Below are 12,940 nucleotides of genomic sequence, written 5' to 3' on the forward strand. Positions count from 1 at the left end.
TCTTTCCAAACCCCACAAAGCTCGCACTTTGAACCGTAGCAGGGAGCGTACAAAATGTGGGTCCGAGAGCCCGGGGACGAGGCCAACGGGGTGCTAAAATTAGGCTGTTGTCTGACATGGCTACAATGTGCTGTCAGCTCTGCTACACTCTGAGCTGGGCCTTGCCTGGAGACTGCTGGCCAGCAGGACTGGCTGACAACGGAGAAACAACACAGACTTGTCATCTGTATTCAGCAAGCTCCACATGGGCCAGCCTGCATATGTTCAGCATCCTAGTGTCGTACAGACGACTAACAGACGGTTTAATGTTATGTGAATTGTATAATGTGAAGTGAAGTATGCTGTATGCATAGGCACACTGTAGTGTGTGTGTGTGTGTGTGTGTGTGTGTGTGTGTGTGTGTGTGTGTGTGTGTGTGTGTGTGTGTACTGTGTACATCTCACTTTCTGGAGCATTTCTTTCTACTAAAACACAAATGAAGTACAAACACAAATGAAAGAAAGGAAGAAAGGAAGACAGAAAGAAAACAAACAAAGAAACAAAGATAAAAAGAAAAAAAAGAAAAGATTTGAACAAATAAACACAGACTACTGATTGTTCTGAGTTGTAGCATAGCTTGTTTATTATTTTTATATTTTTTTGCATAGGGAAACATACTCACTTCCAGTAATGTAATGATGAGCATTTTGCTAACAGCGATGGCTGAATACAATGTTATAATGAAATATTGTCAAAGCTGTAAATTCCCCCCCACACCAGTTCAAAAACACATGGCAAATTTTGTTGTTTACTTTAGCTGTGTGTGTGTGTTTGTATGAGGAAAAAAAAAAGATCTTTGTCCTCCATATCCAAATAATTATTAAAATATGGTTACCGACTTTTGCTGATAAAAAGTTTCCATCCCAACAGTTTCGGAAGAGAAAACGATCAGAAGCATGAAAAATAAGGAAAAATAAAATCACAAGCTGTCAAAAGAGACCCGTGTGTTAATGTCTGTTTGATTTGAGCTCTGTTTCTACTGGTTGTGTCTGAACTAAATGTGCAAGTGCTCTTCCCTGGTGTGAAGTGTATGTCTGTGCAGCAAGCAAGCGATAATGAGTAACTACTATTGTAATATTTGTAAAGAATAATGAGAAACAAAAACAAAAAAAGAGAAACAAAATCCTTAATTTTTTAACACTGCATTCGAATGTTCTCTGAGAAACATTTCAACCTCATCCCTTCTCCACCAGATCAACTCACATTGAAAAAGTTCAGCATGCTTTTGAAAAGAACAACAAAGAAAAAAGAAAACTGTGAAAAGAAAGCAGTACTAAAAGAAAAGAAAACAAAAGCGAGTGTTGTGACCAAAAAAAGGGGAGCACCTCAGGTCAGCCCAGAGACCACCAGTCTCAATCCAACATCATGTCAGTTTAGTTTTCAGTCTTTAGCCATTAGGAGCCTTTTGAGTATTCTGGCCTTGAAAGAAGACCACCGAAATGATTTATCTTGTTATTAATGTTACCATTGTCATCATTTACTTTAACATGTGAGGTGATATGAATGAATAACATGTTGAAAAGGGGGTCCTGGAACCGCAAGAAAAAAAAAATGATCATGGCTTTTTAACCCTGCTGACAGAGGGGAGTGCTTTCCAAACACTCTCTGATCTGTGTTGCGTTGAAACCATATGCTACGCAGTGGAGTATTACTAAGAGGTGGCCGAGATGTATGGTGGTAGGTGGAACCCCAAAACCCATCCCTCTTGTAACTTCAAAATGGCTTTAGACATAAAGGCAGGACACATGGTGTGTGTGTGTCTGTGTGTGTGTCATTGAACTTATAAAGAGTGTCTGAAGGTGAACGCGCTAAAACTGATACAGATTAGCAGTCAAATGAGAGGCACTGCTTGTTGAAGGAATTTTTGGTATTGCCTACTTGGTGTATGGATATCATTTTGCTTTTACCTGCTGGTTTCACTGAGGATTTATGTTAAAAAGAAGAAAACAAATACGTTAAAAAAAAAAAAAACAGAACTGGATTTTGCTCAGCCACAATTATATAAATGTGACTAAATGTGGTACTGTCATAACTGAGAGGTGTTGTTTATTCTTTAGGAAATGTGTTCTAAACCAAAGGAACAGTTTGTAAAGTCTTAATGTGAACATGGCTCTCAAACTATGCAATGAAATGAGCTCTCTTACACAGACTCCCACAGCAGGGCAGGGGTGGATCTAGTAAACCATGCATTTGACTGTCGTAAGATAATGTCCTGGAAGTTGAGCTTGTCAGGCAACGGCCTCGTCCAACCGCCTTGGATAAGCATGGCTTGAGTTTATCATGTCTCTGAGAACAGTCTCACAGTCCAGCATATCTACATGAGCCAATTCTTTAAAAAAACCTCCCAAAATCCCATCCTTAACGTTGACTGAAGGCTTTTTAAAAACACACATACATCAATTTCTATTCAGATGTCGTGACCAACGATTTTATGACCAAGTGTGCCATTTTTATTCTGATGGTGACTTGGATCCAAGTTCATGCTCAGGGCCTTCTCCGAAGCACTTAGCCCTTACTGTGATTAAAGGACTGGATATTTCACATGGACATTTTGACAGGCTGGATCAAATGCATGTGTTTTTTGTGTCTCATTTCGGCTGAATGATGAAAAACAAACTAATAAACAATCGAAACAAACAAGAGACAAGGCCTTGGCTGTAATGGCACAGCTGAAAACTGAAGCCTGGGATGGATGATGGAGGGAAATCAAGACGATGTAGTTCCTGCCCTGAAGAAATTGTCCAGCCCTTGCTTAAAGAGGAAAAACATGGCGCTAAATGGAATTTGCAAGCGTCATACAAAAACTGCGTTTGAAAAGGAGAAAACAAAATTTGACAAACGAAAAGTCAAAGCAATGCACAGGGGGTTTCGGGGAAGGGGGGAAAAGAAACTATTTAATGTGGTTTTTTTTTCGTCTTCTTCTCCTCATTAACCTCTGGCTAACCTGAGTCTCTGACCTCATTTGACATCCCTCCATGATGATCAGCTGACATGTGGATTCGCCCTGGCCTAACATCGTCATGCTCTACACCGGGACAATTGGGCCTCCCTCCTCAAAAGTGCCAACTGGGGGACGCCAAACGACCTCTCCGAACTTCACTTCCTGATGTGTTCAGTGCTCTACGCTGCTACGCTAGCTAGAAGCTACTTTGTGCTTTGCCAGATCACTATGTGACCGACTGACCAACCAGACACTGTTGGGAGATATACAGTATATCACCCCTTTGTCCTTTTCATAAAAAAGACACCTTGCAAGGACAGCAGCAGTTTCCCTTTTCGATTCGCTCAATTCAGTGCATCCCTGTGCCTACAGTCTTACAGAGACATTCAGTTTGGGTCTATGGTGAGAAAGGCACTCAGAATAGCGGAGGGGATGGGGTGGGGTGGGGTTGGGTGGGAGTATGTTTGTGTGGGTGGGTGGGGGCTTCCTTCACTCTCAGACACTTTGCCAATACCCAGCGGCCTCCAGTCACACTGTGTGAGCGTCCGCCTGGCCGGTGATTGTCGAGAACCGGACCGTGAGCAACACATGCCAACTTAGAACCTCCCTCAGCGTTCCAGGTCCAATGTTTTCAAACTGAGCAGGAAGACCCTACGACTCCAAGACACAAGACCCACTTCATCCACTGCGGATTTCATTACATGAGGGGAAATAAATACAAATTGCTGGCTGGCTTCAATATAGATAAATACAGCTTAAAAATAATAAAAAGAGAATAAAAAACAACAACAAAGCAGCTCATTCTCCAATCGAGTTCTTTCTCTTGTTTGAATCAAGCTACACTATAGAAGGTTGAAAGTCTCGAAATATTTCTAGAGATGCACATCTTTAAAAAAAAAAAAAAAAAGAAGTATCCTTAGACAACAATACCAAAAAGCAAGTTATCTAGTGCAATCTTCCAAATAGAAACACGAAAAGGAAAAAAAAAGTTTTGTATTTTTTTTTAAAGATCTTGAAGCTTGCACAATAGTGAAAATGCAAGAAGTGCAAAAACTGTTAAAAATATGAGTTGTGGAGAAGGAGAGATAGAGAGAGAAAAAAATGGCAATAGAATTTGCATATCCCCTCGAAAAATAAAAGCTAAGTCTGTTTTTAAAACAACGACAGGTTGATGCTGAAATTACTGGAGTTTGGAGCCCAGGCAGGTCTGCCCGAGGCGAGGACAGGACAGGTACCTTCTTTTAAAAAGGCTTGCAGCATTGCCAGGTGGGCTTTTTTTCACCTCACCGGCCACAACAGATCCCTTAGAAGGAATTCGCATTTTACTGTGGCTTGGCCACAAGCTTATGACAACTAAACCCAAACACAAGAAACATAAACATATATTTTCTCATACAAAAAAAGAAGAATTTTTATGTACATTTTACCTTTTTTTCTCAATTCTACTTGATATACTGTAAGGATTTATACACAGGATAATGTGTTCAAAAATGTAACAATAAAACATTAAGCATAACAATAATTACTAAAACTATAGAAAAAAGGGTTTAGAAAGAAGATGAGGATCATATTTTACATGCATCCACTAATGCATAATATTGTCAGTGTAAGTTCAAATCGTCAAATATCACCAATTGGAAAACAGAAAGGTGTTTGGGGATAAAAGGAAACCTGCCCAGACAGATGGACTCATATCTGGGTGGTGCTCAGATTCGTGTGTGTTTGTCAGTTTGTCTGGCGTGGCTGTGTTAAGGTACGAAAAAGAAAAAAAAGCATAGGACGAATAAGAAGGCGCGTGCGTGCACGCAAACACAAACACACACACACAAATACACACAGCGGTATGTGTGTGTGTGTGTGTGTGTGAGTGTGTGTGTGCATCAATGCGTGCATGCTGCAGACCTATTGCAGGACCACTGTGCTGGTTAGGCTAGATGGTGGCATCGGACATCCGTCCCTGTGTGCCGCTGGCCAGACCCAGGTTGGCGTTGTGACAGAGTTGGATGAGTGAGTCTGGAGCAGTGCAAATCTTCACGGGACAGGTGATGGGGCGAGACAGTCTGGCCTGGGGCCTTGGGTGGGGGTAGTCTGTGTGTGCTGATGCAGTATTAATACAAATATTAGGCTTTGTGTGTTTGTGTATTAGTGTGTGTGTGTGTGTGTGTGTGTGTGTGTGTGTGTGTGTGTGTGTGTGAGTGAGTGAGTGAGTGAGTGAGTGAGTGAGTGAGGGAAACAGACTGCTGGAATGATAGGAGGTAGGCCAATTGTGCACAGAAGACAAGTACTATAGGCATTGAGCTGCATGGGGTGGGATGGCATGGCCGGTTGGGAGACTGGAAATATGTCATAGAATTTTGGTCACCTCTGTGGTAGATTATACAGCAGTCACTGAATTTGAAGTTACAAATACAAGCCCCAAGGGGACATAAACTCATGTTTGTGATGAACACACAGCACAGGTTTGGCCAATCAAATATCTGAATAGAGAGAGAAAACGAGGCATTTTTGAAGGCCTCCATGGGTTGGCAAGCAGACCATTCTCATTCCGTCACCTGTCCTGTTTATTTTTTAAATAACAAAGTTGCTTGCTGAATGATGGCAGCATCTTGCTAGACGTGTGAAGTCGTATGAATCTGATGGAATGCCTTTTGGCAACAGCACTCCACTTCAACCTGGGCCCACGCCAGGGCACACGAACCGTCACTGCCAAGATCTTAAGACGAGCATGTAAACAATTCCTCTTGTTCTGCCGTTTCACTGAAAACTCTTTATAGCTACCAGCAAATCTTAATAGCTACCAGCGTTGCAATATCCATTGCAGAAACAATACTGTACACTGCATAACAAACTATCACACACAGGCCTTTTGACCCAGCTGAAGAGAAAAAAAACACACACAATATCTTCTCTTATTCAATAATAATCCCATTACGCTACCAAGTAAGAAATTATAAATTATCACCTAACCACTAATTTTTTAAAAAAGACGAAGGAAAAAATCTACAGAAATATACTGTGTTTAAAAAAAAACTCATTTTTAAACAAGTTCCTAAAAAATCATCATGGTGGCTATGGTTGGGCTTTCTTCACCTCTTCCAAACACAGACTTAATACGGTTGGAATACAAGTTGCTTGCTTTTATTCGCCACAAGCATGGCAAATAGCAAAGCTAAGGGTGTCGAAGTTATGTTGAATTTTACGGGTCAAATTCACGCTAAAAGGCATGTACAAAGTCACAAAAGTATAATACTCCACGTCATACGAAGCTAAGTCTATGGTAGACCGTGTTATGGAGCTCATGTAAAAGGTATTAAGAAGAAGAAGAAGAAGAAGAAGAGGAAGAAGAAGAAGAAGAAGAAGAAGAAGAAGAGGAAGAAGAAAAGGAACAAGCAAAGATCTCAGAACCAGAGAGGGTCAGCGCTATTTGTGCCTACTCTGGCTCAGGCTCTGGTTTCCATGGTGCTGTTGCTTAGAGTTTTTCCATTGTTGTCATCACTGCACTACGACCACAATACAAGATCCAAAGTAACTAAAACTTCAGTAATGACATAAAAACATAAAACGTCCGGGGGAGTGAGAACTATTCAGATGTATGTGTCTGAGGGACCTAACATTAGCAAAATATTCTTGGGGAGGTTTGAGATGGACAATGTCATGTGAGTTATTGCATTTTTTTCAACAGTTCTTGTGCAACAGTCTTTTCAAGGCTCCTTTACAACACATATTAGTAGTGCTCCATTGACATGTCTACAGAAACAAATTTAGAAACCTTGGAGTCAAAAGAAGTTAGCGTTCTCTGTCTACTCTCTGTCTTAACTTTGAAAAAGTCTGTCCAAATACTCATCGCCCCCAGGTCTGTGGCACATTTGCGCTCATATGTACAATCTGAGAAAGACAGCAAAGTGCTACGGTAGATCAGATTTCTTTAACTCATCCACCTCAACACATTCGTTCTTCTCCTTGTCCTGTCTCTCTCCCTGTCACCAACTTGCGTCGAGAAATACAAATCACAATACCCCTCAAACAGACATTCATACATACATTGCATAATCGCACATCCAAGGACATATTAAAACGCACACACACACACAGACACACAATTTCTGAAGCACTGCACACAGCGCAACATTGACGAATGCAACAAGACAGTGTACATTCTACATAGGAATTTCTCATAGAAATTATTATTCTTTTTTGCTATTCCAGTCATAGTTCTTTCCACGATTCTTCAGCATTTCAATACTGCTGTATAAATGCAAGTACAAAAGTTCTCAACTCTGATCTAACTGTTCATAGCTAGAATTTGAACACATGGCTTTCAACGTCTGTAGCAAAAAAAGGTTGGATTTCAATTTCAAATGCACTGAGGACAGCTTATAAAAGTGCTGAGACCGCCACTCCGTCGACTATGACCAACTCAGGATCATAAAACCCCCAAGTGATCCAAAGTGAGTCAAGGGTACCTGATCCTGCTCCTTAAAAATAACTAGAAAGCCTAACTCAGTACTCTACAATCCTATTCTGTGCAAATACTTTCCTCTCATCCCAGTGACGTCAATCATGCTTCTCTGTTCTCCTCCTTCTAAACTGATTTCACTCCTGTCGCCACAGGAGCAACCCCGCCTAAAAAAAAAGACAACCTTACACTATGTACTGGTGCAAAAAAACAAAACCTGCAACAGCTTGATTGGCTCTTCTCTGGTCGTGAACACCCTCTCTGTTGTGCGAGTCTAGATTACACACTGCACAGCACTTCCTCTCTTCCTCTCATATATGCGTGATACATTCAATCTCCTCTTGTTAGAAAAGAAAAATAAAAAAAGACTGAACTGGGAGGAAAAAAAACCCACTGCCAATGTGGAAATGAGAACTGGAATTGCATATTTCACATTGCATAAGCGAAAAGCAGGATGGAAAGCAGCATGAGCGGGAAGCCACAGTACACTGACGAGAGACAAAAACAACAACAACAACCAAACACAAAAAAGGAAAGAATCAAACGGACAGAGACGGAACACAAACCCATCAAATGAAAGACGTTAAAAGGGTAAAAGAGAGTGAAGGACTGAAAGAGAGTTATGTAGCTCTGATTCCATGCGGAGAGCAGGGAAAGACAGTCACTGTTCTTATAAAAAAGGAAGAAGTCGATGATGGTGACGATCCATTTGTTTTCAGTTCCCAAAAAAACGGCGACTTCTTTTTAATTAATCTGTTAATTCTAATTGGATAATGGCAAGCAATCAAACATGCAGCATTGTACTGTTATTGTTTTTTTTTGTAGTTTTGTCTGTTTTTTTTTTTGCAGCGATACTGGTTACATTGGTAAAAGAAACAAATGTACATTTTGTCTTTCAATCATGTATTACTGTTCTTAACTAAAGGCAAGGCACATAATGTGTTATATAAAATATCGTGCAAAGTAGAAGAGGAGGAGGGAGTAAAAATCATAAGAAATGTGGTAAAATGGTTTGAACCCATCTAAATCTCTGGCTCTCTATTCCATGGGTCTGGGGAAGATTAAGGGGGGAGAGGGGGGATCTGGGGGTCCGAACAGGGGGGGTAAAGGAAGGTGGTTGTAGATTGGGGCAGGGCAGTTTCTGGGGGGCACTAAAGAGTATCTGCCATGCACCCGAAGTTCGCGTTACAGTGGCCTTAAGAGCTAAGTTGTCATAGATTTTTTTTCATTTGAAAGCACCATGCATTTATAATATATCAAGGTAAAATTCTCATATCAGCACCCTTGTAAAAATGATTCATCTTTGTGGTATTATCTTCACAAAACTGGGTTCAGATTGCAACTTAACGGGTTTTGCAGTTTGCCATTGCAAAGCCACATTGAAAAACAAAACAAACATTCGAGTCGGGTGTGACCAGTGTGTGTGTGTGAGTGCGCACATTAGTCCTTCCCTGTGTGTGTTTTGTATAGTTCTGTTAGTTGTGTACTGTTAACAGTTCCTTTCTGCATAAAGCATTGATATGTATTGCTTATGCGGTTATGCCGATAGCTGGGGGTACATATTCCCTCTCTTTCGCTGTTTCTCTCTTTCTGTTTATCTTCCTCACTCTGTCTATCAATCTAACGCTATTTTATCTGCAGAGGGTGAGTTCAGTTCACAAGGACATGCATTAAAAAAGGTGCATTTGAGGGATGTGGGAGCTGAAAGCTCTCTCTCTCTCTCTCTTGCTCTCTCTCTCCCGCTCTCAAAACCGTTCTCTTCTTCTTCCCACAAAAGTGTGGCTAGCATGGAGCTAATTCTGACTCAGACGCTCACAGGGAAAAACAAACAAACCAACTAAACGATTTCATTCGAAAGAGAAGACGGAAAGGAAAAAAAATGGAACTCTTGCAATGTCTTAGGCACTTTTCATGGCTTTAAGATTTTGGGTTTGGTAGAGAGGAGTCTGAAGCCCTGATGTGGAGGAAGGTTTTTTTTTATCTCGGTTTAACATCAGTACAAATCACGCTCCTTCTGCTGTGAGCATGTCTGAGTTCACTAACAGCTCCTCTGCAAGGGCGAGATGCAGACATCAGCTATAGAGAGAGAAGTCTGGTGCAGGAAGACACAAGAGTTATGCCACTGCTCACCAGATCAGCCACTCCCTCCCAGTGAAGATGTCTGTAGGCCATAACCCCAGCCACACACGGGCACACACGTGCAAACCCACAGAACACACGCACGCACGCACGCACGCACGCACGCACGCACACACGCACACACACACACACACACACACACACACACACACACACACACACACACACACACACACACACACACACACACACACACACACACACACACACACACACACACACACACACATGTATCTCCATGTTGTCCCACCTGCACACACACGCATACATGCAGAAGTGCACACACACGCGCACACACACTAACACACACACACGCACACACACACACAGTAATGGCGCCAGTAAGGAGCCACCAATGTCTTCCACATGAGGGTGCATACAATGCGACCCCTGGCCCCCTCCCTGCCCCCTCAACCCCTTGAAAAATTTTCTACTTCTGAAATTCACACAGACAGAGCTGTCATTCCAATGACTTTAAGATACAGATTCTGCTTAACAAAAATGGTGGGATTACCTAAATTCAACATTTGTCCCCCTTGTTGCATGCACACATGCAAACATTTTTTTTCCACATGGGAGTGGACGACGTTGTGGGACTGGGCTACAAAGTTTTTAAATCCTACAGATAGCGGGATAAAAAAGTCTACTCACGCACAGCTCATGTACCCTGCTACCAAAAAGAACACACGCAAAAAAACTCAAACAAAACAAATGAGTCAAACTCTAACACAATCCTAACTCTGGCTCGCAGCATCTCATATGATTAGGCAAAAAAAAAAAAGATTGCTGTCGAGTGGGAATTTAATTGTATAAGTAGTGCAATGCCTGTAATTTAAAAAAAAATCAGATTTTAGAAGTCAACGCAAAACAAAAGAAACAAAAGAAAGACCTATTCTTTACAACAAAAACTTTTCAGGCAAGGGATCAAAGAAACTTTGGGTAGTCTCTTCTTCTTTATCACTATGCAGATTTTTAAACTGAACCCCCCTACTCTACACTAAAAGACTTTTTAAAAGAATGTTAGGTTGGGTTAGGCTGAGGAACAGGTAAAGGATAGGGTAACTGTCCAACGAGACAATGATCAGAATAGCAGTCTCTGCACGCACACACACACACACACACATACACACACACACTCACACGCACATACATACAAATGTATCAGGGGAAACACCTACGATTTCACTGTCTCTTCGCTCAATGTCTTTCACAAGTGACTGCCTAAAAATAGGCGTCATACCCTGAACTTTTAAGTCTTCACCCTAAAACCACACTGAGCCTTGTCAGTGTGTGAGTGTGTGTGTGTGTGTGTGTGTGTGTGTGTGTGTGTGTGTGTGTGTGTGTGTGTGTGTGTGTGTGTGTGTGTGTGTGTGTGTGTGTGTGTGTGTGCGCGCATGTGAGTTTTTTAAGGGTGTGCATAATTCTTGTCACAGACGCATCATCAACATCAGTGTGTTTCGAATGAGAAGGCCTCCACAAAAAAGTGGCTCCCAAAATACAAATGTTGCAGTGTGTCCTCCAAAGGAAATAAAAATCTCAGAATAAAGGAACTGACAGATTCATGATTGTCAATAAAATCGGATGAAAAGCTGACTTCTTTTCGTCAAAATATCGCTGGAGGGGAAGCTGTCCGTCAGTCCGTCGAAGACTTTTTTTGTTTAACAACGCTTATTTTTCATTTTCTGAAAACGTTGCCCCTCCGTCCCATTTTTTTTCTTTGAAAAAATTTGGGATCCACGAAGTCCATGGGGGAAAAAAAAAATTGCGTCGCTATACCCGGAACGTCAACAGATTCTCTCTTCCCTGTCGGTTAAGAAAATAAAGGATATTTGTTTTGCATATATGAGAAAGCAGCACCGTAGCTGAGGGGAAGGGAGGGCATCGAGGAGCACAATCCCAAAGGGACAAGGGAAGCTTGCTGGGGTAGATTTTTCTTTTTTTTGGGGGGGGGGGAGAGGGAGGCTGTTGTGGTAGTGTCTTTACCCCCCCACCTCAACAGTTCAATGTGGCTGCCCCCAAAAACATCATCTTCTCTCCTCTAGTCTCTGTCCATGGCCTTTGTCTCCTCTGTCTTGCGGTCCTCACTTCAAAAGGTGAACTGAAGCATCTTTATTTTTAGATCGGTACACATATCTAAATATATGTATGCACTTCGGGAATACATATATTTAGATAAGTATAAACATACATTGTATATATACATATACCTTCTGTATATGCATATACGTTTTCCCTCTTACATCTCCTTGACATTGTCGATTTTTTTTCCTGAACTCCACAACGCGATGAATCTGAAACCCATTTTCATGCTCACAGCCTCCGTCCATACGTCCATCAGTTGCCCAGGTACCAGGACTGTGGAGAGAGCAAAAAGGACACACAGAGTCAGGAGAATTGCATCAGAAATTTGCACCAATTATTAGAAATTCATACAGCCGTGCAGCGGCAATGATGGGCCCTTGCACCTCTGACGCCGCAAGCCAATATTGTGTCCACCTCAAATATGGCGACTGACCACTATAAATACCTACAAAAAGGGGCAACATATAAATGTATAATGTGTAAATTGGCGATGTGTGAAGTAGAGACACTGAAATAAAATACAGCTAACCAGAACCTTACTTCATACCAAGGGGTACGCGGATGTTCATTCTAGCTCTTCCCCTTCCTCACTTTGACAATTAAGAAACCACTTAGTCTAACATGAACACGCACATCAAGACACAAGGGCTAGAGCAAGGGGCAAGACAAAGAAATGAGACGCACCCTAAAGATTAAAGTTGAGGAGAATATGAGTTCGTATGATCTTAATTGAGAGTGTAAATCTGACCTAGTAGTTACAGTGTATACAGTTATGGCATGTCTATTATTGTGCTATATTCCTAAGTTACTGTGATATGATACTGCAGTCTGTCCTTGATAATAGTTATTTTGGTAATAGTTATTTTGGGGCGGGTGATAAACACTATGAGAGTGCCTGATAAAAAATGGCTACTTTGCAATTTTAGGGATAAGAGAGATGAGATGAGTGTGGAGCGGGCAGACAGGCACTGCAGATACGCAGCTTTGGAAATCTCTGTAAAATTACACAGCTCTGCTGCTAACACAGGGATTAGCACTAATACTAGTTTTAATTAGTTCAATTTCAGGATTTAATTATGCTGTGGCATCGTTTCAGCACTTTTAATCATGCATTAACTGTTTTGCGTCGGCACGCCAGCCCACAGAGAGATACGTATGCTTCCCTGCTTCTTTATTCTGCTGGCCAGGAGGACAGCTATCGAATTGACCACTTTCTGTTCCTCCGCAGTAGCAACAGCGGCGAGCGACTAAATAAGTGGAGAGCAACGGGCGGTCTCGGGTGT

General features: G+C 41.6%; 1 protein-coding gene across 6 annotated transcripts in view; it reads right to left on the reverse strand.

Moving 5' to 3' along the window:
* Positions 1-594: 594 nt before the first annotated feature.
* Positions 595-12,940, reverse strand: part of nfic (nuclear factor I/C) — a 177,998-nt gene continuing 165,652 nt past the window's right edge. For all 6 annotated transcript variants that reach the window (XM_063201554.1, XM_063201553.1, XM_063201555.1 and 3 more), the window contains one exon: positions 595-11,930. In XM_063201554.1, coding sequence (XP_063057624.1) covers positions 11,910-11,930 — 21 coding nt within the window. In that variant the 3' untranslated portion in view covers positions 595-11,909. The remainder of the gene's footprint in view (positions 11,931-12,940) is intronic.

Source organism: Engraulis encrasicolus, chromosome 6, assembly GCF_034702125.1.
Source record: "Engraulis encrasicolus isolate BLACKSEA-1 chromosome 6, IST_EnEncr_1.0, whole genome shotgun sequence".
In the NCBI taxonomy this organism is placed as follows: domain Eukaryota; kingdom Metazoa; phylum Chordata; class Actinopteri; order Clupeiformes; family Engraulidae; genus Engraulis; species Engraulis encrasicolus.